Source organism: Pseudopodoces humilis, chromosome 2 (genome assembly GCF_049639895.1).
Source record: "Pseudopodoces humilis isolate 2021_Gansu_Grassland_sample_001 chromosome 2, ASM4963989v1, whole genome shotgun sequence".
NCBI lineage: Eukaryota > Metazoa > Chordata > Aves > Passeriformes > Paridae > Pseudopodoces > Pseudopodoces humilis.
Window position 1 is genome coordinate 96,455,601 of NC_142201.1, and position 26,636 is coordinate 96,482,236.

A 26,636-nucleotide genomic window follows, 5' to 3' on the forward strand; every position below is an offset into this window, starting at 1 on the left:
CGTTGTGATCTCAGCACCATTTTCGTTATTTTTTGTATTAACACAGTTGCAAAAGTATGTTGACAGCTTTTAATTTTTTTTTTTTAAGAGAATGTTGCACAATGTCAGGTTTTATACTTTGAAAATGTGTACCTAAATTACTTAATGTATTAATCTTCTAGTGGGCTCTAATGTTCTTTCACAGAGGTGAATTCAAGTCTGTGGTGCCTCGAACTGGAGTTGTTTTACCCAGTTTTAGAAGATACATAGGCGGAAATCTTTACATTTATCAAGACCTAGATTTATTACACTCTCTAAAATAATTTACAGTGTGTTTCATGAGCTTTAAAATGTCAATGAATTTTAAAAGCTATGCTTTTTAACTGTTAAAAAATAGCTCAAGCTTTGAAGTCACAAGTCATTAATGTTGAGTGAGAATAAAGATTTTAAGCCATTTTAACATGAAGTGTGTTCTTTTCACAATTCCCCACATTATCTTAACAAAATGAATGAGCTTTCATTAGGAAAAAAGTAAAAAGTACAAGATTAAAGTTGATGAGCTAAATCAAGGTGTCCTGCTTGGTTGATTTAAATCCGTGATTAAAATCAGTGATTTGATTTAAATCAATCCACTGTTCTTTCAGCCAGTCTGAAATGAACTGTTCTTCATTTCCTGCTTAATTAGAATTGCTTCTTTAAGATTAGTTAGGACTGTGCTTTGATACAGAAAATCTGCTGCAGCCTCTAAATTGCCTTAATTTTGGTTTTGGGAGCGGGTGAAGACTTTTTTTCCTCTTGTTTTCCTGCTTTTCAAATAATAGTTTTAATGAAGTGAGACTACCCCTAGAACAGTATACCTCTATCCCTTAATGGCTGGAGATAGAAAGCGAGGTCTACAACCACAGCTCACCTTGTTAAGGATCATTTCAGCTGATGACTTGTTCAGATAGCAGGGAAGGGGTTGTTGCTCACTTGTGTTCCCCTGCCATCTCTCCACTATTGTGGGACTGATGTTCCCAGGTGCCATCCTCCTGCAGAGCCTTGCCTGTTCAGCCTGGTGCACGTCACCCTCAACCACAGAAATGACTGAATGTAAAGTTGTGGAGATGTAACTAAGGAAATGATGGGCAGCAGACCTAATAATGACTATTTTTCCCATGGCTTCATGCCCATCAGTGTGTCCACAAACAAAGTTGGTGCAAGGTCCTGTGGCAACTTCTCTCCTCCTTGCACACTTCTCCACAGGGTGGATGCTCTGATAGCCTGTCAGTTTAAGCTTGTTTTGCAGTCTTTCTCTCACCTGACCACAACCTTTGGTTTTTTTATTCATTTATTTTCCCCTCTTCCCTGTCTTCAGGACACTTTTACTGTGAAGTACTTGTTACATTCCTGTGAAACTTGAGTGGAAGTTCTCAGCTCCTTAACTCGTTGACTTGCAGTGGGGGTAACCTGTGAGCAACAGTCACACAAGCTTCATTTTCCTTTGCCATAAAGAAAAGCCTGTGACACAGCTGTACTAAGTTACTGCTTTATCGTACTAAAACCTGTAGTCCAGGATTATTTAGGCCCACAGAATCAACCTGGGATAAACTACTTTGTACTCTGAAGTGGAACAAAACAGCAATTTCTCTTTGTAGCTATTGCATCCATCTTGAAAAATAAAGAAGTGATTTCATCCTGGTGTGGAATCCAGGACAAAACCAGACTTTATACTGCATGGCCTATAAGCTTGTTTCTTCAGAAAAGCCCTTAGTTGTTCATTTAATTACTTTAGTTGTCCTGTAAGACCAGTCATAGGAAGGATGGTCTTCTGTAGCATAGCTTTGGAAAACCAGCTCAAAGTATTCCTCCTGTCAAACGCTGCCTACCTGGACTTTGCCAATCATTTGTGAGAACTTTGTGCTGCACCTTCCCTATAGGAGAAAACAGGTTTCAATAAAGCTCTTTTTCTTTGATTTTCTTTCTTAGATTGAGCAGTTTAAGGAAAAGATTACCATGTATATATACTCTGGATCTTTGGAGGGCCCTAATAGGTTGAGATACAGGAGAGACAGCATGGAGACAGCTATGAAAAATTACTTTATTAGTGATGTTCAGAGAAGATTGTTTGGAGAAAATACTACTGCCAGTTCTGAAAGCTGAAGAATTTACCTTTATGATGAAAATGAAAAATGTGTAAAAGCTTGCTTGTACTTAGAACAAGAAAATAATGTTTTGATAGCTAGAATATAATTTGTTATATTCTAATGTTATGGGAATTTACATTTTTCTAAAGGAGGAGCTGCCAAATCAAATTAGTTTTGAATTCAGGAAAACTCTCGTTGAGGGATTCAGACAAGCCATATGGTACTCTCTTGCAAACATCAAGGCAAGGGAAAGTATTGTGTGGGCTTTTATCACATTTTAGTCATTTTGAGAAGAAAATATGTTTTAATATTTTTATGCGTACAATTTATATTGCAATTTAATGAGAAAGAAATGACAGGTACCCAAGATAAATCTAGATAATGAAAACCTACTCAGATGCATTCAGCTTGATTTAAGGTGCCTTGTTTTGATTTTAGAGCACTTAATATATTGAGGGTTGTTTGGTTTTTTTTAAATGGCTATGATGGATATTTTATCTTATGCTGGACTCATTTCAGTACTGTAGCAGCCAGTTTCAGGTACTTATATGGACTGTCTAGAGAGGAAAAATAATTCTTGCAGCAGCTGTTGGTGCACAGAAGGCAGGTTCAGATGTGAAGCCACTCCTGGTATTTCATCCTCAAAGCAGAGGCATGATGCTTATTAAACAGTACTTCAGGATAATGCCAGGGGTATAAAAGGAAGCGCTTACAACTCTGCAGCCTGGTGGTCTGTCACCCAGTTTAATGCTGCTTTGTGCCAGCTGTTTGTCACTGCTTCCCCCCATCCCAGCTCTGCCACAGCTGGCAGAGTGTTCAAGGCACTGCATGTCTGGGGACATTTTCTGTGCTGTTTTAAAACAAGGATAAAAGCCTTCATGTCCAGGAGTAAGTGCTTTGAGATGTGCTGGTGAGTACAGGGAGCTATAAATGGAGAGTTTAGGTTTTCTTATTTCTTTTTTAACTGATACTTTTGAGTCCTGTTTCCAAAGGTCCAGTTTCACAGCCCTTTGGTGCAAAAGCTGTGGGTTCCTGTTCAAAGGTCCCCGTGCTGCTTTCCAGAAGGGGGAATGACTGGGGACCAGCTGGTGGGCAGGGGGTGCACTGCAGCCCTGCTCCGTGGGGTCTGGTACACCCAGCACCTGTATTGGATCTCAAAACCCAGCCTTTCACTCTTCTTTGCCCCACCCCTGCAAGTGTTCAAAGCCAGGCTAAACAGGGCTTTGAGCAACCTGGTCTGGGAGGAGATGACCTTGCCCGTGGCATGGGGGTTGGAACTAGAAGGTCTTGAAGGTCCCTTCCAGTCCAAACCATTCTGTGGTTTGATTTAGGCTGTGAACATCTGTTTTTCAGTGTGAATTTGCATATCAAATGCATTTATGAAGGAGAGAAACATATAAAAAAACTTAAACCGATCAGCCTAAAAAGCTGATTTGTACCTGTGAGAAGCTAAAGGCAGCTGCTCTTTTGCTGAAGGATGGCATGGGTTGATCTAGGGTTTTGTTTGTGTGTGTTGTGGAGCTGGTTTGGGGTAGGTTGTTGGTTTTTATCCATGACCTAATTAATTCTGATATAAACCTGATATACCATCGATTCCCACTGTGCACACACCACCTGTACCACATGTGCCATGGCACCCCTCCCTTTGGTCAGACATGCTGACACTGACATTTCTGCAAAGATCCTCATCTGTTACAAAAGGCAACTTCTAAAGAATAAAACTTCACAAAGTCACTTTTATCTTCACTGTGCGACACTTTTTTCCCCATTAATTTAGAGAAAAAAGGCTTGTTGTCAGTATCACGGCATTAAAAACATACATCATTCTGTGAGCTGTTCAGACGTGGTCAAAGCTCACATAAATAATTCTCTAGCCTTGGTATTTTAGGAAGGGCACCAGATGGTGCTCCAGAAAGAGGGGGGGAAAAAAAAATATTCCAAAACTATTAATTAGTTTTCAGGTTGTCTTTAGAATTATTGTGTATAAGAGCATTTTTTAAAATATTTATGCTAATTAGTGCATGTTTTTACAGAAGCTGGAGGTGTTCTGTAATGATGTTCTGCATCCTCACAAAAGACAGAGCAAGGGTTTTTCTTTGGGGGTCAGATTCTTTGACCCACTGAGCCACCCTAGCACCCCTCCAGATGGTCAGAGATGGCTTGAAGTAGCTGTAAGGTTGTTTTCACCTTTCAGGGATGTTTTCTGCCAGGTACCCAACATGGTTATGTTCCTCTTCCTGCAGAGTGGTGGTTTGGGAGGGCTATAGGCATGATGGCTTTATGGCCAAAGCACAGCAGGACAGCTTGCAAGTGACTGACTCAGGGATGCTTTCAGCTGAGCAAGAGCTGGAGCAGACCCTCGCAGACCCCGTGTGGATGCTGTTTCTCTGCAGGAAACACAAGAGAGCTCTTAGGAGAGAAGCGAGGTACCTCTCACTTCACAGTACTGCAGCATAAATGTGCACATGAAGGTTCTGCTCTTCAGGGTGGGATCTGCTTCAGATCTGCACAGCAAGCACTTTGTCTTCAATGGTTGCAAAGTGGTCATTCTCTGAGTACATAATTAGTGTCAAGAAGTGGATAACTGGCACTGTACAGGTAAAAGCTCCTGGCACAAATCAAAATAACAGCTCAGGAGACCCATCCTCTATGTTCCTGCTCAGGGGCAAGTGGTGATATGGGCAGCTGCAGCATTACCTAGGCTAGGGAAATTGGTAATTATGGCCCAAATGTGTAGGTCATAGCAAGATGTTCAAATGTACTTGAAAGTGCAGTTGGGCATTAACACAGTTTACAGGAGCATGATGCACTGTAGCAGCTGTCATGCTGACTAAAACACGGCTGCCTTCTCTGCAGAGTTTCTGACAGGTATATGGAGGAAGCAGTGACTTTCACACCAAGATTGGTGTGCACAGAGAGTTTCAGTGACAACATAAGTGTAGCCACTCTGCACTGGAAGCTGTGCATCTGAGGTGGGCTGCTCTGCAGGAATTGTTGTTTACTTGGCCATTCAGATCAAAATCTGAAATTACAAGCGCCAGAGCCTGTGCAGTTGCTATCATTTCTGATACTGCTGTGCAGGACTGTGTTGACGTGAGATGTGTGCAGAAAACACACAACTCCCTACAGCCAGCACAGTGTATTACCCAGGCAGTCAAAGTTTCTCTTTTCCTGTAAACCACCTAGCAGGTTCTATTGCTGGCATAGGCACAAACCTGGAGTTGGAGGGTAATGCTCTGGAAGTAGTAGGGACTCCATGGGGGTCCTAAAGTGCTCTATACAAGGTTGGTCTGGGCTGGATCCCTGAGAAATCATTTGATTGTGATTATCTTACAAAGGGGGTGTCCTGGACCTTCCTGCCACAACATTTATAATAATAGGAGGGGAAGCCTAGCGAACAGTTTTCTAGTAGTTATGCTGATGTCTTGTGCCCTCATCCTCATTCTGTGGCACTGTTTGTTCTTGAAGATTAATATGTGCATAAATATTTGTAAGATTAAACTTCTTTATGGCTTCTGTTTTCACACACTGAGTAATTCCATTTTTGGGCCTACATACAGGCCTTGCAATGTATCCTGCTGCTTTAAAACTTTTTAGCAGCACTGTATTTTCAGAAGGCAATGACTACATATTAAAATTCTAGAAAGTAACTCCTGTATTAATTTAAAGCATTAATAGGAATCATGCTTTGCATTTTCTAACCTTTCATGGTTATCTCCAGAGGGCAGCTGAGACTTGCAGCAAGTTGTTCAATAACTGGACAGTACCTATATGTTCCAATGTTATATTATACCAGAAAATCATTGTTAGCTTTGACTGCATCCACCAGATTTGAGCTGCTGTTTTGTGCTCCTCTCCAGCTTTGTTTTCTATATGCAACATTATATTAAGCAATGGTTTGGGGGGATTTTTTGTAAAAAAAAAATAAACAATTCATGCAAAGCAGAAAAGTGATAGCACATCAGATGCTAGTTTGAATATGCACATAGAAATGTAAATTCATATGAGGTGGAAGCAGAAGGTGATACTTGGCAGCATTTCCTACCCTCACACGTCAGTAATATCCACAAGTAGACATGATGGGCACTGAAGTCACACCAGCCTTAGGTATCTCCATATCCATGTGTCTGTGTTTCACCATCGAATAGAGTCTGTGTAAACTTCTTGGTTTATGTTACATATTAAGTTCTCTAGTAATTTTTTAGCTAATGCTTTAAAGCCATGGCATATATATTGCTTGCAATTTTTGCTCTTGTCACACCTGTGAGTTTTCAGTGTGCTGGTTAAGAAAGGCAGGCAAAGACAAACTTTCAGAAATTAAGGTGGTGTTGATTTCTCCCCTTGGTGAAAGTGCACATCTGCTTCAGCTCATCCTCCTAAGGCAGGAGGCTGTTGCCAAAACCAAGGCAACAATACTACAGGCACCCATGAAATTTAAAAAACTCTGTCTGTGATGAGCCCATTAAATCTAAAGAGACCCACAGAGGAGCTCTCAGTCACTTATTTTAGCATAAACCGTAAGGATTTATAGCATTATACTTTCAATGAGCTTTTCCCCGTCCATATCTATGTTGCTGTGCTATCAGTGAAATGATAGGTCTCATTTCCAGGTAACAAAGACCTGTGGGTGGTTTGGCAAGGCTACATTCATCTCATCTACGTTGCTCTCTCCTCTCTCTTATCAGTAGGGAAAGAAGTTGGAAAAAAGATGGAGCAGCCAAAAGCCTGTTGTCAGCTGTAGGGTGTCTGTTCAGAGGGTTCTCTGGAAGCATGTACAGCTTTTTTTCACCCACTCAGTGTCATAGAAGGATAAATCTGTCCTGCATCTATGCTCTTTGAAGATATATCTTCAAGGCTTTGGCCTTTTTTTGTTTGTTTGTTTGGGTTTTTTTGTTTTGAGGTGATTTAGCACGTGGTTTTCACCACAAGTAAATGAAGTTCATTCACTGAAAAAATTACTCTGTACACATTAGGCACATTACAGTCACAGGTTATTATTTTCTCTATCGTGAAGTCTAGCTGATTTCTTTGGGAATAACTGCTAAAGCCAGCAAGCAGCAGGTCTGATAAGTGTGACTGCAGTAAGGCAAGTGTGTCAGGATATCATTTGTTAATTAGCTGTGGATCCTACAGCCTTGATGAAGGGCAGGGAGAAAAAGCACTTTCCTGTGATTCACAGTATTGGATGTGCAATTTTGGATGCCCATCTTGGCAGAGTGTCAGTGCCTTGTGCCCTTCTGCAAGTCACCTATCAAACTTACATTCACTGAATATTTTATTTCGTACTTACTGGAGTGTATGGGATTATTACGGGAATACAGGTGAATCTTTTACAGTTGAATCTTTTGTTTCAGAGCACTGATAAAGAGAAACAAGAAATGATGGTTTCTCCCCACGGGTTCTTCTCTGCATGGTGGAAGCACTGTTTGTTGAAGAGGTGAATATGGACAGCAGATAGTGAGCCTGTGGCAGAGGCTGGGGATACCTTAGGATGGTTTTGCATGAGCAAACAAAGGCCCAAGGGGATGTGCAGATAATGGAGAAAGGTACGTTTGGAGATCTGGAACACTCAGCAGGAGAGATATGGCCTTTTCCCGTGTTTTAGGATTTCTTGACAGGGCAGTCATGATTTGAGGTAGAGGGGCAACAGGCATGATTAAAAAAAAATTACATTGTTGGAACCTGTCAGGCATTAATTTCCAACTTGGAAAGACCTTAGGTGGAAGGGATGTGCCTGTTCCTTCTGACTGTGGGCACAAAGGACACAACTCACAGGAGGGAAGTGCTTAGAAGAGGAGGAAAGTTGTTTGCTGTTGAGTTTTCTTTGCATAGAAGGGTTCTGGTGGCATTAATTTAACTACATCACTTTTTCCAGTTTTTTCTGTTACTTGCCTTTTTTCCCCTTAATTCCTAATTTTTGTCCACTGCATTTATTTACTTTTAACTAGAGTGATCAGTGATAATTTTCTTCTCTCATACTTTGCAATATTATTTGCTTTATGGTACTTTATTTAGCTCCTGACACTCGTTCAAAATTAAATAAGTATGCAAAATATATACATGTTTTGGAAAGTTCATATTTTGTAAAATATTAATTGTTCCTAAGCTTTCACTAGCAAAGAATTCAGTATACTCTATACTATTAACATCAAATCATGAAGAAACAAGAGGGACAGAATCTTTTTTTTAGTATACTGTCTATTGACTTTTTTTAATAGGAAAAAAGGGATTCATGGAAGAATATAATGGGGATTTTTAGGTAATTGTTTTTGAGCTGCAGGTTTTATTGGACTTAGTAGAAACTTTTAACTCTCTTCAAGTTATTAGATACACACCAGCATTGCTGACTAGCATAATGAGAAAATGAAAACCAATTTGAGAAGTTTTAACAAATGGAGAAGTGCTTTAGAAGTGCAAGTGAGAAGTGTATCAGAAGTATGCTTCAGGAGCAGCCAGGGGCTAACCTCAGAAACAGTGAGAAGTTTCACCAAGCCACAAAGGCTCTGTTGATCCCATTTTGCCTAATTAGGTATACCCTTTAAAGTAAAAATTCTTTGCAGTATTGACTCAGAAGCTGTTCTGTGAGTCACATTTACTTCTCATCTCTTGGCAGATAGCTTATATCATCAGCCTTTAGTAAGCTATAACTCACTTCCCTGGCAGATGTGCCTGACCACTTGTAAAAAATCACACCATATGTTGGTAACTATTTTAATAAACTACTCTCAAATTTTTAGTGTGTTAAAAAAAAAAATCATAGTTCCTTTGGACGTGGCTACATCTCGAACAGAAGTATTTGCAAGAAGATACGTTAGCCATTTTATCTCTTTCTCTGAATTATGAGAACTATCCTAAGCAATGTTTTGTAAAAAATTGCACAAAGGTAAATCATTAACCATGGTCTTTCAGTTTCAGCATCAGCTGTGGGAAAGAACTCTTTTCCCACCATATGGTGCTCGTAAAAGTCATAGCTGGGTTTTCTGATGCTGACCACAATTTGCCAATGTTGGGCACGTCTTCTGATGTGTTTCCACCTGGATCTTGTGGAAACGTTGTCTTTGTTAGCATTATACTAATTCAGGCATTTTTAAGTAGTTAGTTGTGTGTTCCTTAGGTCTAATTTGCAAATACTTGCTTGGAATTACACTCCATTTTTTTTCTATTTACAGCAACATTGCTATATGTGTAACTTCTTTTAAACCAGTAAGATTTACTCAAAGGACTTGAAAATTTAAATCCGCAAATATGACTGATTTGGGATTAGCACTGAATCCAGAAACAGAGTTAGATAATTCTGAGCCAAAAGCTAGGGGTTCCATAAAATAGTGTGATTAGAAGGCCACTGAAATCACAGGTGATGTTTTGGTGTGGTGGTTTGGGAAAAGAAGCTTAGGTCTTTCTCTTTGCAAGGAAAATCTTGCTATAATAAAGCCCATGTGCTACAAAGGCACTAGTGGCTTTCATGGGTTTTCCTTGCAGTTCTTTAGCTGGTTTTGGAGCCTTCCTGATTTTAAAAGGGAGTGGATTAAAAAGTGGAGTTTTTCTGGTCACCATTTCAGAGCTGTTGGACTTAGCAGGATTTTTTTGTCTTCATGGAGCTGGGCATTGGAGCGAGGCTGAGGTGGTAAGGTAGGAAGGCTGATGTGCTGACACAAGTAGTTCATTCTGCAGTAGCATTTTGCATCAGTTACTGAGCTTTGAACTGCTCATTCAGTCTCCAGCTTTGCAGAAGGTAATGCTAGGAACAGCTCTTTTATACCATTTGAAAGCTTTGCTGACTGTAAAGCAGTATCTGTTTTACTTTAAATGACAATGATAATGCATTTAATGATGGCTATTCAAGTTTTAAAGGAGTATGACTATGTGCAAATGTCTTTTGCATACCTATCAAAAATTCTAGAAACTTTTGGTGATCATGATCTGGAAAATGTCATGGTTATTGCTTTATATATAATATTTGAAGTTACTAAGCTGACAAAAGATTATTAGTCATCATTATTTAGATGCAGTCTAGGTGTTTAGGTACATTCAAAATGAAAAGCTTTTTTTGCTGTATGTCCCCCAGCATAGTGCTTTAGCAATGATGATGATAGAAGATGTTCAGAGAAATGCTTGGTGTGAACCTCCCTAGGGTAAAGTTTGCAGTGATGATAATCCTTGTAAACTATCTGCTGTGGTATCCACTACAAAACCATCTGCTCTTGGAAGGACATAACTTCCTAAGACCTCTGCTTTGCAGGGAAACTTCCCTCAATCTTTCTAAAAGCTTCAGCTGAAGTAGTTTCAAATCAGGCTACATGCAAATCATACAGAAAAGGGGCATAGAGATGGAAAGCTGTTTTCTGGTTTGGGAAGTGAGAAGAATAGTGACCAAAATACTGACACAGCTGGATATTTTGAGATCTTGGAACAGAAGTAGCCCTCAGTGAAATAAACAACAGTTGAGTAGTCTGGTTTGTGAATAGGCACACAGCACTCAGAGCTCTGTTTGGTCATCATGCAGGACTTCAAAAACTGTGGTTAAAGTTCTCCATGGGATTTTTAACCTGAACTCATGGAGGCTGAGCCTGGAGCTCACACTTAAAAAGCTCACACTTTCATGGAAAGCCAAACTCGGTGCACATGTAGGAAAACTGTCCATCCCTGCCATTCCAGAGTGGCTGAACTACAGAGCAGAGACCCAGAGAGAAGTGTGCAATGACTTCAGTCCTATTGAAGGAGTGGGCTGAGGAATTCTTCGTTAATTTAGGTGGTAGCGCCCATGTAGCCTTGGTCAGATGGGGCAAGTTATCTCTGCTAGTTTCTAATTATAGCTCATTTCTTTGTACTGATAAGGAAAACACTTGTTTTATATAGTATTAGAAAGGTGAAATTGTTAGTACTCATAAGAAAGACAGACAGTTTCTGAAGGGCTGACATGTTTCCTTCAGGATTTTTTCCTCATTCATGAAGAAAAGCTGTTTTAAACACACTTAATGCTTGTGTAGGGTGATGATGGCTGAATCCTGCTGGCATTTAGTGCCTACTCTCTGATATTTTCAGTATCTCTTTAGCTTTAAATACCCTGCCTGTATCCTGATGCTACTGTCCAGTGCCTTAATGTTGCCAGGTGACAAGCCCCGTTTCTCTGGCCTGCTGGAGCACTTGCCAAAATCAATGTTAAGTGCGTAAGTGCCCCTGTATGTGTGGGTTTGGCTACTTGTGTCATTGGAGTTAAGAAAGTGTATCTCTGACAAGCTTGTCAAAAACAGCTCAACATCTTCCAGAGCCACAACCACATTTTCAGCTGGATCTTCTCCCTTTCCTTCCCTCCTCCCCTCACCCCCCCCCAAAAAAAAAAAACAAACTAAAAACAAGCCACAAACAGTCCCAAATGTGCAAGTTACTTCACATCTTCAAAGAGTTCAAGTTAGCAGTGTGTATTTTGAAGGGTAATTGCTGTCTCTTCCATCAGTGCTTATAAGATGATAAAGGAATTTTTTTTTCCTTTGGTGTTAAAATTGCCTGGGCTTTAATATTATTCAGGGTTAAAACTAATTGAAGGAATACTGTGATAAAGAAACCCTTCAACAAGTTCTGTTAGGTTGCTTTAGAAGTGTTTGGTGCAGTAAATACTGATGTATATGTTTATCTACAATTAGTTTCCCTCTTGGATACTTTTGATAATTCTTTGTAACTAATAACTTTGTAACTTGTAACTAGGTCCTTTTGATGACCTAGTTGCTCTTGTGGATTTGTTTCACTACTTAAACAGGTAGAGATAAGAAACAATACGCTGTTTATATAACCTGTATCAGATAACATATCAACAAATACATGCACCTTTGTTTTTAATCATATTTGTACACTGAAAATACTCAGTGTTTGAATTTTCTTGAAAGTGTTTGCCCTGCTTCCCTATTTTCATGGCCAGTTTACAAATGATCATACCCACCTAGCTATAGATAAGGGATGTCTTATGTTTGAGTTTTGATAACATAAGCCTTTTTATTTTTTTTGCTTTCTTTAAGCAGTATTTTGACATCCTGAAGTGTATCTTGTGTTTTCTGTGCTGTGTCAGAAAATTAATGAGCACTGTGTGAGCTGTGCATAGGACTGCCTGTTGTAGCTCATGTGAAGAGGTTTATTCTCAGTAGAGCAAGCTGGCTCACAAGGACGAGCTTGTTGAGAAAGCGGCAGCTGGACCTCTCTTGTGGAGAAGGGCAGACTCAAGGCTGGGTGATGTTTGGCTCCCTAGCTGTTGTGGCTCGTCAAAAAGATTATTTAAAGGCCCATTAGATTAGGTTTTGATGTGTTTTTCAGCAAATGATTTTATCAGGCACAGGTGGTGAAGTAAAAGGTGCACGACATGTTTGTTGCATACGGTCTTCTTCTGCTACCGTGAGAATCTGGAAAGCCTACTAAGTGCCTTCCTGAAAAAGGAGGAGATGAAAAGAGGGAGAAGGAGTTGTTGAGAGTTGAGGAGTCCATGCAGCAAGGAAAGCAGCTCTGGAGAGAAGATAATTTGGTAGACACAGGGTTGAACAGGAGCCAGGGATGAACCCTTGCACAAAGATGGCTAATGAGATTCTGAGCTGCGATAGGGAAAGTACTGCCATCAGGTGTGGGAGGTGATCCTTCCCCTCTGCTCACACCTGGAGCAGCATGTCCCTTCCTGAGCCCTGCAGTATGAGAGACATGGGCATACTGGAGAGAGTCCAGGGAAGTCCAGGAAATATAATTATTTCCTATAGGAAAAAGCTGAGAGAGCTGGGACTGCTCAGCCTGGAGAAGGGAAAGCTCAGGGGGGAATCTGATGTATGTACAAATACCTGAAGGGAGGGTACACAGAAAACAGACAGGATCTTCTCAGTGCCCAGTGACAAGACAAGGTGCAGTGGGCACAATCTGAAGTACAGGTTGTAATTCTGAACTTCAGGAAACACTTTTTTTCCTGTGAGGGTCACTGAGCACTGGCGCAGGTTGCCCAGAGGGGCTGTGGTGTCTTCTTCCTTGGAGATGTTCAAAAGCCCTCTTGTTGGAGTCCTGGACAGCCGTAGGTCAGTGCTGTAGATTGCCCTGCTTTAGCAGGGTGGTTGGACCAGTTGCCTCCAGTCTTTTCCAACCTCAATCTGTCTGAGACTTTGTAAACCTCTTAATTTTTTTTTTTCTCCAAATAGTGCTTTTAATGAAATGAAAAATACTTTCGCATGTTAAAACTCTCTTTAAGGCATTATCAAGTATCAAGTTGGGCCAGTAAACACCTGTTATCAAGTCTTGTCACATTCAAAGCAGGAGAGTTTTTTCCCAATACATATTGTATTGTACCGACTCCCAGCTGTCATTCATATACTGCTTTGTCTTAAAAAAAACCCCAAATAATTACTTCTAATAAAAGTGTGTTCAATGAGGAGTGATTAAGCTGGTGAAAGGTATAGAGAATGAGTTTTGTGATGTCTGTCTGAGGGAGCTGAGCTGTTTAGTCTGGAAACTAGGAGGCTTATCACTCTCTACAGCTACCTAAAAGGAGATTGTAGTGAGATGGGAGCCGAAAAATGGTCTTAAGTTGCAGCAGAGGACATTTCAATTGGCTGTTAGGAAAAATTTTTACCAAAAGGACTGTCATGCCCTGTAATAGGCTGCCCAGGAAAGTGGTTGAGTCACCATGCCTGGAGGTCTTTAAAAGACTTAGGGACATAGTTGAGTAGTGGGCTTGGCAGCTCCAGGTTTGTAGTTGGATTCAATGATCTAACTCTAGTCTTTTCCAAGCTAAATGGTTCTGTGATTCTAAAAGGTGCCTTCCCGATTTTAAGAACATGTCATGCTTTTTTGAAACACTGATGTTTCCTAAAGAAAATAATTTAGGTCAGTACCAGCCATTTATGCTGGTGCCCAGTAGGATCTATGTATGTGCCTGTATAGCTGAAAATCCTTTAGGAAGTGGAGGACAGAAAGAAAAATAGAAAACAACTTGATAAAATATTTATTTAATGAGGCAAGGCTTTATAACTTCCCAGATTATATTTAGTACAGGCTAGGCTATGCTGCCTGGAGGAAAGATTGGAGGGCTAATGCCTCAAATAAAGATTTGGAGTGCTAATGTTAATGTAGAGTTTCCAAAGTAGTTAACTGCAGTTTCTGAGGTAGGTGCTAAATAGACATAACAGCTCTTGAGTTTGGACACTGCCATCACAGAAGCTGCTAATTGACCTCCCTTGCTTCATGCTGCTGATTGCTGCAAAGAACCATAGCAGCCAATGTGTCCTGCTGTTCTCTAGTAATAGACTTCGCTCCTTGGGTCCAGAAAGTGTAATAAAAAGCAGCATTGCTGAACCTGCCATGGCAGAAGTATCAGCAGTAAAAAATTAAGTGCAAAGGAAAATACAGGACATCTTTGTAGATGTAAAACATCGTTTCAGTCAGTGGACACCAAGGTTCTGAGGGAGGTTCAGCTCCCCAGGTTTGCACCGCTCTGGAAGTAAGCCCTGCTGTGCAGGTCAGCGCAGAGGAGTCTTGGGCAGTACCTGTGCTACTCAGTTTTCAGATACAGGCTTGTAGTCTCACAAGGAGCTTGCATCTAGAGGGTGCTTGAACAGCTCTTGTTCTGTTTTACGTTTGTCCCAAAAATACTACCAAGCACTTGGATGATGTGTTTGTGGCAAGAAGTTGTTTCAGTATTGAGAACGGAAGGTGGAAAACATGCCTGATTTCCACACACTTCCTACAGCTTTTGTTATTTCCTTGGAGAAACATCAGCTTCCCAATTCCTTTTATTTTTTTAACTCACCTTCTGTGCATGCCTCCTATATGATCCCATTGATTTAAAAGTAATAATTGGTCTAAAGTATGACCTGCCTCAAACTTTTGGTGAGGATCTAAAGTAACAGCACCTTCTCTGCATTTAAGCTTCTGTTCAAGATTTTTTGTTTTGTCCCATGAAATGTTGGGTGTTGTATGGTTCATCCCTTGTGAAACACAGGAAGAGAGCAGGACAAAGGATGCAGTTAGCACTGCCATGAGGACATGGAAAGTACTCCAGTTAAAAGCATCAATAGCTATGTCATCTCAATTTACCAGTGTCCTGCTGGGATATTTCTCTGAGCCGTCATACCTTACGAAACTGCTGCTTTCTTCCCATGTTCTAACCAGTGTGGAAAGGTCTCCTCTGGCTCAGAGTTTCTTCAGCACTGGATCAAAGAGAGGGAAATGAAGTAAATCTCAGCCCGCTCAAGCCTCTTTATGTATGTAAAGAAAAGGAAGGAAAGTGATTCAAGTGTAATTCGGACCGAGCAGGTAGAGCTGCTCTCGGTGTACATGGGACAAGATCCTGCCTCTGAATTACTGGTGTTATTACAGCATTAGCTCAGTTTTAGAAGACAACATCTGAAAATCACCTAGGGAAGCTGGCTGAGCTCTTAATTAGCTACAGAAAGGTGCACCAGAAATAGAGCAAGGCAAGACATGATGTCCGGTGACGTAGTGCTATTCCCTGCTGGCGCCTTTGCGCCCTCCTGCAGAGTTAATGAGAAGTGAGGGCCCTGGCATTGACCCTGTGCTGTGTTAGGGCATGGAACAATTTGTTATGTATTTGTAGATCCTGCTTTCATTGTCTTTTTCTTAGAATGAGCTGGAAATTTATATAAAGAGGCCTCACAATATGATGGTTGGTAGTAAGAATTGTCATATCATTAAGCAATAATTTTCTTCATCCCACCATTTTACAAATCTGTCTAAGAGCAACAGAGAGAGGAATTACCAGTTCTGTTGAAGAGAGGGTTTTTTTTTGTTTTTTTCTTAAATATATAGTTTGGTAGGGTCATTTTGTGGAGATTACTGCAGTTATTGCAGTGAAAATTTCCAGCTATTCAGTTAATTTCCAGTCCTTCAATGTGCTAGATCTGTTGCTACAGAAGTGGGATGAGAATATTTTGCAGAAGGATCTTTTGTATTCTTGCAAGGACTGTTTCTCTGTATTCAAAGTAGAACCTGTCTTTCTGGTCCTTTGTTAACAAATCCATAGAAAACTCTGTGATTTTAGTATAGGCAAAATTTATGGCAAGTCATGATTTTGTCTGTTTTAAGAAATACCTTTCAGCTGAAAGATTTCTAAAATCAGAGGTCAGTGTTTCCCTTTATCAGACCATTCATCAATTACCTACTCTGAATGCTTTTCTCCAGAAACATCTTCATTCACCCTCGTGAGGCTGTTTGTTGAGTGTTCAGTAGTGTTTACTTGCTGGCTTAGCAATTTTGCAGGGGCTAAATCTAGAAGAGAGCAGCATTTCAGAACCTAGGGGTCATTTTTGCCTCTGACAACGAGCAGTATTTCCCCTAATACCAAAAAGTGTCTCATATCAGAGGAGCAGGTTTTTTTTTTCCATATGATGCCAAATAACCATTACAGATTTCAAATTACTAAATGACACTTAGCTGGAATTTGAACAGGTACTAACCAGTTTACTAATTGAATATATATTTACAAGTCTGTTGTAATTTTGCCACCATGGGAGACAAAAAAAGGACAAAAAGGGCAGCTTTTTCTAGCTGTAGCAAAAAGATGAAAATTAGGATTCAACTTGCAAAGCCAAAGTTGCATTGCCCCCCTCCTGGTGATCAGAATGAGGATGAGTGCAAGAAAGGGCCAAAGGAAAAATTTCTTCCAGCTTTGAATTTTACTTCCATTTAATTCCACTTGATATTGTAAAACATTGCTTCTGTTTCCATGAAATTGAAGTTAATATTTTTAAAAATTTTGTTTCATTTTAAAAGATTGCTCTTACTCAGCACCACCTAGTGGAATGACCGCTATTGTCATTTAGAAAACTGCTGTTCTCCGTGAGCCGTAGAGAAAATTAGAGCATCCAGTCCTTATAGTGTGAATAATGCTTCTAAAGCATGTTTGTGACTAATTAAGTAACAGCATCAGAAAAGTTCCAAGTGTTTTAGTTGAAAAGGAGCTGAGTGAAGGAAAGAAAGTTTAAGATAAATGTGGATAGTTTTGCCTGTTATCTCTTGTGTTCCTTTAGTCCATTAAGTTCCAGCCTGCTTTTCTGCCTTAACCGTGTGCTTCTCTAAGGAAAGATTTTGGAGTACTGTTTCTTTGTGCAATATCACACAGCACAAGCCCCACAGCCTCATTTGTCACTCTGATACACATGATAAATACAAGCTGATGTTAACAGTGAACTCTGAAGTCCTCACCCGAGAAAAATGCTCTGGAGTCTTTGTAGCTTAAATTGCAGGCAAGAAATTCAGTGTTTGGCTCTTTGAAAAGACATTATTTTCTTTAAAACAAAAAACAATCTCTTGTAAAAACCTCCCCATGGAGTGCATCTATGCACTATATAGAATTGTCAGGTCCTGCAGGCAGCTGCCTTAGGACTTGGAAAAGCAAAGGAGTCTGTGGCTCAGGTCTTTGGGGGTGCATGTTTCTTTTTCCACCTATAGAAAGGAATGGCTGAATCTCCAGGAAAATTAATGGTTTTAGAAGGAATGGATGATTATCCTCAGAAACACCTGGCTACATCATCAGCATCTTACTTCAGTCTCTTAAGTGCAGTTCCTTTGGCAGCAAGCCCTTAAGCTGCAGTTGCAAATGAAAAGACAGCAAAGGGGGAGATCCTGAATCTCTGGGCAAAGAATCTGACAGAAGTTGCAGATGTGTGGCTGAGAGAAGGCAAACAGCACAGTCTCTGGGCAAACACTAGAGGCAAAATCCATCTCCAGTGCAAGGAGCAGCAAACAAGAGGCAGCTAAGGAAAGGAGGAGCAAAGATGCACTGTAGCAAATGCACCACGTTGTAACATCTTGCCCTTTAAGCTTCCTTGCATTTCAGCGCTTCATCACTTCAGGGGCTGTTTTTTTTGTTCAATTCACATGTTTTGGACAATGTAAATAAGTGTGTCAGTTTTATTCTGTGAATTTGTATGCATTAGCATAGTAACATTGTGCTGAGGTTTCCAAAAACATTGTTCTTAAATAATTCATATTTATCAGTGAATTCATATTCACTCATTGTTCCAAAGTCTAAATGTGCAGACTAGTTTGTTGTTTGGTTTGGTTTTTTTCCCCCGGTCTTAGGGAACACGTTTTATACACATATAATAACACATATTTATATTTAATATTCAAGGAATCATTCCCTTTTCTCTCATCATTTCCTATGTTTTTAATTTTATGCAGCAGTCTGAGTATCACTTCTTTGCTGGCCTCGTCACAATATTGTGTTGCAATGAGGCAAAACAGCCTCTCCAGGGTGTTTTTTTCAGATGAAGAAAATAAAGGTTTAGGGATTTTCCCTTTGTAAAAATTGAGACAATCCTGATTGTAGTGTAGATATTCATCTGATTGAGCACGTGCAGTCCTGTTTGGAAATACACTTGGCTCCCATTGACTCTGGCAGGAAGCATGGTCTGGCAGGTCCAAAAAAGTCATAACATTCACTTAACAAATTTAGTGACAGGAGTAGTGTTTTCTTATAGGTTTGAGGATAAATCCTACATGCTGGAAAATAACCATTTGCAAAGGAGCTGCTGTTGCAATACGTGTGAACCAAATATTAGCTGGTGTATGGGAATTCAAGAAAACACTTAAAATTGTTTCCTCTCTTTCTGTTTCTCTTCTAGCTCTGGGATTGTACACAGTAAATGCAATATATGGAGACACTATTACTATGCCTTGTCCTCTAGAAGTACCAGATGGTCTTATGTTTGGAAAATGGAAATATGTAAGTATATCTTTATATTTATTAGAGCTACTATAAGGTGGTGTATATTTTTTGTGTGTGTATGTGTGAGATTTTAAGATTCCAAATGATGGAATTCCTGCCTCATATATGAAGCCATTTATTCCTGTGTTTGTAAGACTGCAAGATTCCAAGCTGAATAATTTCTGCCAAGTGCAGATTAGAGGTTTGAGGAATTAATCTCATTGTTGAAGAGAAATAATTATTCAGGAGTTCTCTGCCAACCTGTATTAGAGATCTGGCATGTTATCCCATAGTGTCTCGCTCACTTGACAGAGCCATCGTTGTACATTTGAGCACTTTTGAAGTCGGCTGCCTGAAGCAGAGCGTGCTGCATCCCTGGGAAAAAGCACTGTCCCTGTCTTTGGTTGATCTGACAGTCACTTGGAGCTGTTTCAGGCTTCGTTGTGCTCAATGCACAGCAGAGAAGAGAGCAGAGCTGGCCTTGGGAGCATTGCTGGTGGTTTCACAGCCATTTCTGGCAGGGAGCAGGTGCTCTCTAGGTGTGCTGGTCAGCCTGCAGTGGGAACACCGCAGGATGAGCTTCTCCTGTGTATGATTGCTGTCCCAGGTCACAAGGAGAATCAGCATATCAAAGTCCAAGGAAACCTGGAAGCATATGTGGATAAAAACCCTGGGATACCAAACCCCTTTTGCTTCTCAGACTCTTTTGAGACAAATGGTTTTCCTGCCTCTGTGAAATTCTTCTAAATTTCCTCTTCTCAAACAAAATGTACCTGCAATAATAGATAATCTCTAGTGGATTTAAAATTATGTAGTTCTCTCTTTTTGCAAATGGATTCCACCAGCCTATTTTTACAGGAGAATGAGCTGCCAGTGGTGGCAGGAGTCATATTTTCCCCTAGCTACTTCCTTTTTATCTTCAGGTTTGCAGCTTTTGCAACCCACATCCACTCAGTAGTTCTTTTTCCTGCAAACGCTTTTCAGGAAATGAAGTCAGAAATCTGGGGAGAATCTTTCCCTAAAAAGGGACAGTAAAACTGTTTCATGTGAGTGTTCAGAAGATGGAGTGCCTACATTTTGCAGCATCTTTTTCAGTCTGTTGACTTGGGAAGACACAAGTCCATCTCTCTGATGATGCAAGGATATTCTGAAAAAATGAAACGCATTATCTCTTTCCATTGCTTTTGGATTGTCTGCATTGGACAAGTACCAAGCAGCAAGTGGAGATGTTGCAGCTTCTTCTAAATAGAGAGGGATGCAAAACCTAACATACAAAGAAGCCTATCTAAGTTGTTATTGTATGAAATTGCTGACAGTCCACACAACCAAGGGAAAGTGGTACCTTATCTCCCAGGGCATGGCAACAGAGATGGTTGGATTAGGTTTTTTTTTGTCAGGTGATTATTTCACTGGAAGAAGGATGGGCTCTGTTTTCTTTTCTACTGCCTTGTGAGGAGTAATTTGGGTTCCTGGTGGGAACCTGGAGAGATTTACACCATGGCAGTTGTTGTTCACTTCAATGTCTACCTGTGTGTGCTTGCAGCTGTGTGGGCTGCAGGAGTTAGGAGCTCGTTTGCACCTGACAGCCAGCTTGTCAAGAGTATGGAGTCAGGACAGTGTTTTCTGTGTGACAAACGTTAGAAAAATTCAAAGCAGGAGAGGGAGAAAGACTGTATGGGAATTTAAACTTCACAACCAGCTGATGCCTCCTGCTCCCTGGCCAGCTCTGACACCACTCATCTGGTCACAGCATCATCATGCCTTTGTGGACTCTGCAGTCCAGCTCTCGAGGTATTGTGCTGGGAGCACTACTAACATCAGTGCTGCAAGATATAAGGGATAAAAAAAGAGAATTAAAATTTTCCAGCACTGGGCACAATACTGAACATAAAGATAGAATCAGTGTTTCACTTCTCTTTAAATAAAGGCAGACACTGTCTGTCCCTGTTCTGTTCATGTGTTTATATAAGGAGGAAGGAATCAAATCCTGTAGAACTGCCCCTGTAACTTTGTCTCTCATAAAAATGTTTTGTTTTGTTTTTTTTTATATGAGGGATTTGTGCAAGGCTGTCAACTTTGCATTCCTTCTTGGGATGGCAACTACATAAGAAGGATGTCTAGAAAACAATACTTTGCAGATTAACAATATTTGATTGTATGCATATTCCCATGCTACAAGTTCTTGAGTCCTTTAAAGACAAAGGGAAAAAAAAAGCTAAGAACTAATTCAGAATAAAATAGGCAGTTATGCCTGATTAAATCCTGGATTTGAAATAAAGTCTAAATATCCTAAATAAACAATATGAATATGTAAAACAATAATGAAGAAAGGAAATTGGAGCTGTTGAGACTAGCTCACACATGCTTCTATTTCAAATACTTTTTCATACAGACAGTGGTGAGTGCTGCCAAAAACACCAGCTTTTATCAGAGAAAGCCCTTTGCTGTGCTGAGATTGAGCCAAAGAATCTAAATAATTTCTATTGATGATATTCTCAGTGTGTACCATGGCAGTCCTAAACTAGCTGTTACTACACTGGATTTCTTCTATGTACAGCAGAAATTGATCAGGAAAAAAAAGCCATCTGATACAATTTGCAGATTTTTTTTAATTATAGGTTTGTACTAATTGCAAATCTTCAGGAACTTCTAAATGACTCTTTATGCAAAATAGAGGTGTTTATTCTTTTATTATAGGAAATGCCAAATGGATCTCCAGTATTTATTGCCTTCAGATCATCAACAAAAAAACATGTACAGTATGATGATGTACCAGACTACAAAGACAGATTGAGTCTCTCAGAAAACTACACATTATCCATCAAGAATGCAAGAATCAGTGATGAAAAGAGATTTGTATGTATGCTAGTTACAGAAGATGATGTTTCCGAAGAGCCGACGATAGTCAAAGTTTTCAGTAAGTAAATCCAGTTGTTACTACCACCAACATTCATCAGCATCTGAATCATAAATTACAGAAACTTTTGTTTAAGGCAGGATTAAAGCCAAGAAAGTAAGTTTGGCTCAGTAAATTACTAAGACTAGCAAATTTCTGCAGCTTTCAAAAATGTAATCTACTGGTGGCATTTATGTAACAGGACTGCCTGCACTTGCAGTTTATTCATGATAAGTGCTGGCTCAAAGAGAATTTTAGGCTTTGATAATGACTCACTTATGTGATGTCATTTGGCCTTGGAAATGAAAAATGTAAAATTAGCATTGATTATTTTCCATTTGTTCTCAGGGCAATTTTTTTCTGCAGGAGGGAAACATTAACCGTGTGCAGTCTGTAGGATTATTTCAGGGGGGAAGTTTGAAGCGGCTCTGAGCAGCTACTGTGCAACAGCACAAACTGTGAGGGAGAGAGCAAGAGGCTGGAAAATGAGCCACCAGCCCCAAATGCTTGTTTTGTCCCCTGCTGAATGGCAGGAAGGCAAAGTACCACTCTGCTGTTCTCCCCTGGAGCACAGCAAGGTTTATTAGTGTGTGGTATCACTACAGCTCGATGGCAAGGCTGGTCTGCAGTGCCAGCCCCAGCCCTGCGAGGCACAGCCAGCTCAGAGCTCACACAGGAGAGGGACAAGCCTGGTCCCTTCCTGGTGCTTATTCAGAGCAGAAGTGTAATCCATCAAACCCTGAGTCAGCCTGAGGAGGTGTCCATTGTGGCTTTTAGGGACACTGGGCTGTGACTGCAGTGTCTCATCTTCCTTAGCTTCATGTTTTTATATGGCTTTTGGCCTTTGTTGCTCTTCAGGCGCAGATTTACACAGTCACAGTAAGTCTGTTGTGGGAGCACACTGTCTGCAGGGATGGGCAGCTCCAAAGTGATGAAAAACATTGGCTTGAAAACCCAAATTCGTGTCTTGGAAGGGCAGCCTTTTGCTTCTCTCAGGTAGAAGGTGTCAGGGAGTCCTCAATGATGTCTATGCTATCAGTCACATAAATGAGTTTAAAGCTAGATTAGGAGCCAGTAGTAATTCCCTCGTTTCACTTTCAATTTGACTGCAAGAACAATTGAACTAATGACAACAGGGAGGAGTGTGCTCAGAGCACGCATAGTAAACACAGTGCTTCAAAGGAAATGATAAAGAATTATCATGTTTACTTATTGCACAGTAGTAAATATGGAGATTGAGGCAGTGGTACACGGTAAAATGAAACGCTAACTGCTTGAATTACTGTGTTCTCCACTAAGCATTAACACAATGCTAGCTCAGCCATGGAGCACAGCTTGTCTGGTTTATTCTGTGCATTAATTCCAATAGAGAAAGTTTCTATTTACTAAGGAAGATAAGAAGAGAGGATGCCACACATTTAATATGGCCAACTTAGTGCTGCAAGAAAAATTAGCTTTGTGTTTTTTTCACTTTGCGTTCACAACTTTATTTATGGTTCTCTTAACTTTTTTTTGCATTTAATTTTCTTGAGTCTGGTTTTTAAGTTCCCACTTTTAGTTGCTTGCTTGCTTGCTTTAATTGCAGAAGAATTAAGAGTAGCTGGCAAGCTTCTTTTATTTAATATGGGGAGTTTCTAACTCACTGAGCCACAGGTACAGAGCTAGGCTGCTGCAGTGTGACCCTCATAAACCAGAATCTCACGCACCTGAAACTCAGCTCCATCCGAGAAGTCATGACTGATTCTGGGTTTTGCTGGAGCTTGTTCCATCCTCAGCTGTGCTACCTGATTATCTGGGGACTAAGGAGCTGAAATGGCTCATTGCTCAGGTACCACCTGCTAGTCTCTCTCACTGACTACTCAAACAAGCACTACCAGCTTTCCAGATGGATCCTGTCAGCAACTTTTTTGTGGAATTAAATGGCCAGTTTCCAAAGCAGAGCAGCCCAGCGGACAGGAGCTGCTGCCCTGCTGCACCGGCGCTTGGCTTTTGTAGGCAGTGAATTCTTTTTCCCTCTATTATGAAGCTTATATAGAGTTGCAAAGTACTCTGGCAGGCTCTTAAGCTGAGAGATAAGCAGTGTGCTGAAGTTGCAAACCCACCAAAGTGGGGTTTGCTGCCAAGTTGAACATTTTTTCTCGCTTCAGACGCTGAGCTGGTAAATGCCAAGTCAGTGTTTTACAGTGAATTACCTTGGTGCACGTGCAGCGGCTGTGGGGATCTGGCAGCAGGCGCTTCCTCTCGGAGGCTGCTCACAGAGAGCAGGTGGCAGCCTCTCGACAGGAACATCTGCTCAGTCACAGAGCACTCCAAATGGGGAGAGCCCCACACAGCAGCTACACAGCAAGGGGGCCTCCCTTTCCCTCCCAGGATCACTGCAGGGCACACCAAAAACAGGGTCTTCTCTAACCAGTCCTTGGGGAGATGGGGACCAAAAGAGGCAAAGCCAAGGTGGGGGAAGTTGTCGTGGTTTGATCAGCTGGTGACTGGGACGGGCAGGCAGCTCTCCCTCTTTATAGGACCCAAGAATCTGACCCAGAATGCCTGCTAATGGTCTTCTAAAACCACATTTTCTTGAATTGACATGAAAATATTTTGTCCTCGACAGGTTCTTATATGGAAAAGATCAACATTTTTCCTTTAAAGCTAACAAAAGAGAAATAAACATGCGTATATCTCCTAAAAATAAAAATCTTTATTAGTCCTTTGAAGAAAATATGACGGTATTTGTGTATAGCTTTGACTGTGTCTTTTGTTTGGTTTTGTTTTTTTGCCGCAAGCAAAGTTATTTGAAAAATGTCAGATGAATAGCTTCTTTTATTCACTTTCATTTCCCTTTTGACCTGATTTTGTTCCATCCTGGGGTAGTCATCCAAGTGAGGAGTATTTGTGCATTTGCACGTAAACACGCACACAAATAAAATGGATTGTTGGGAAAACACACAGGCTTGCTACCTCTGTGACAGCAGGAGCAGTGCATCTGCACATCAGTAACTTCATCAGTGTGTGCAGAGACTTCTGCAAGACAGTGGGAAGTTCACTTAGGGCTGGGATTACCAATGTACATGCAGTGCTTCAGAGGAAGCTTGGGTTGGGGAAGGTTTCTGTAAGCTGACATGGTTAAGAATGTTTCAGTCTGTAAAAGTATGCTTGTTTAAACAGATAGGGTGAAGAGCCTTTCCTAACTGTATAGACATTGATTTTTTTTTTTATTTTTTTTTTTTTTCCCCTTCACTCTTCCCCTCTTCTTTTAAAATTGTGGGGAAAACTGTCTCTTTTGGAGATAAAAATTTGCATTCCGGGCTTCTGGCCAAACCGTTTTAACAGGCAAGTTATATAGTCCCTAGAAAGTAGTCTTTTATGATGGAAACACTGACAGATCCTCCACTTTGGCAAGCTAAGAGGTCTATCTACCATAATAAAAGTAAATAAGAAGACTAACTGGCACTGAAGAAAAAGTTTATTTTTTTTAAGAGAGTCATAACTAACACAGAATTGGTTCAAATAATTACACTTTTCTCTATCATCTGAATTTTTTAAATGTAATAATCCCAGTTAGGAAAAATAAACATTGGAAGAATGATTAGGTTGAATTTGTTTCTTTATAATGTTGACAGCTCAGCTACAGTAATACCTGCAGGAAAGCTGCTTTTTTGTTTCTACTACAGTTTCTGTACTACTGGCTCCTTCTCCAGTATGTGTATCCTATAAATAGATAGATCAGATCAGGTTCTCTCCTCCTAGATGGTGAACTAGTCTGTCTGGCTAAAAGCTGTATTGTCAGAGTACGTGGAAGTCATTATGGAAGGTGTGACACATTTAAAGTGAGAGTTTGCTCTTGTTTTTTTTTGCTAATATTGAAATAGAAGTACCTCACCTTTTCTTCTTTTAATGAGAAATTGTAGGTAAGACTGTATCAGGCTAGATTATTTTGTTCCATTTCAAAAGTCCACATATTTTTAGTATTTTTTTTTGTTTTTCAAACAGCTGTTTGTGCTCCCTTCACCAGTACTTTTATCCTATTTATGTTTTAGAACAACCCTCTCAACCAGAAATCTTACATCAAGCAAACCTCTTAGAAACAGAGAAGCTACAAATGGTAAGAGCAGCATTCTCCCTCACAGTTTTGTTCCCAACAGCTGCCTGAAATCCCTTTACTTCTTTACAGGCAGAGGTGATGGCTCAGAGAGGTGAATGAGCACCTGCCTGTGAGTCCATAGCCAGGCTGAGCACAGAGCAGTTGCCTTGCCACTACTCTATTTATTCCTGACCTGCAAACAAGGGCCACCCTGATGTTAGACCCACCACCTTCTTCCAAACTGTACCTCACCGATTTGATATGCCCTATTTTAAGAGAAGTGGTTGAGGTTAAGCATTTGAACTTCCTACAACTTTTGACCCAAAACGACGTAAGTAAGAAGAGAATGATGTTAAAACCTAGTGGAGAAAACAAGTGACTAATTCCTGTCTGCTTTGCAGCTTGGGGAGTGCGTTTCAAGAGACAGTTATCCTGAGGGCAATGTCACGTGGTACAAAAACGGGAGAGTTTTGCAGCCCGTGGATGATGGTATGTTTTTGGTCATGGGCAGTGTCCCTGGACTCACACATGGCTGTGTGCATGAAGAACTGTGCTTGTAAGGGTTGCTCTGCCATATTCTAATGTCTTGTTCCTTTGGGGAAAACTGCTTACATGGAAAAATACAGCTGGAAGGAGATGTTCAGGTCTCTCAGAGTACCTGAGCTACACCACATAATCCTTCTCTTTTAGTCCCAGTTTTAAATACACATCACCTGGAGGAATGAATATTGCCTTTATTTTACTGCTATCACAAAGCTATTTTTGAGCCTATGTAACTAATAGAAACCTGTATCTAATTTCCAATCTCTGATAAGCTGTAAACTGTCTCAGTTTCATACCTGCTCAGTATTGTGGTTTGGACCATACAGG

The 26,636-nt window shown here is 40.5% G+C and overlaps 1 protein-coding gene across 5 annotated transcripts in view; it reads left to right on the top strand.

Annotated features, from left to right (window-relative positions):
* ALCAM (activated leukocyte cell adhesion molecule) overlaps positions 1–26,636 on the top strand; it is a 115,459-nt gene that overhangs the window by 60,973 nt on the left and 27,850 nt on the right. For all 5 annotated transcript variants that reach the window (XM_088052004.1, XM_088052005.1, XM_088052007.1 and 2 more), the window contains exons 2-5: positions 18,710–18,810; positions 21,490–21,709; positions 25,723–25,787; positions 26,168–26,255. In XM_088052004.1, coding sequence (XP_087908130.1) covers positions 18,710–18,810; positions 21,490–21,709; positions 25,723–25,787; positions 26,168–26,255 — 474 coding nt within the window. The remainder of the gene's footprint in view (positions 1–18,709; positions 18,811–21,489; positions 21,710–25,722; positions 25,788–26,167; positions 26,256–26,636) is intronic.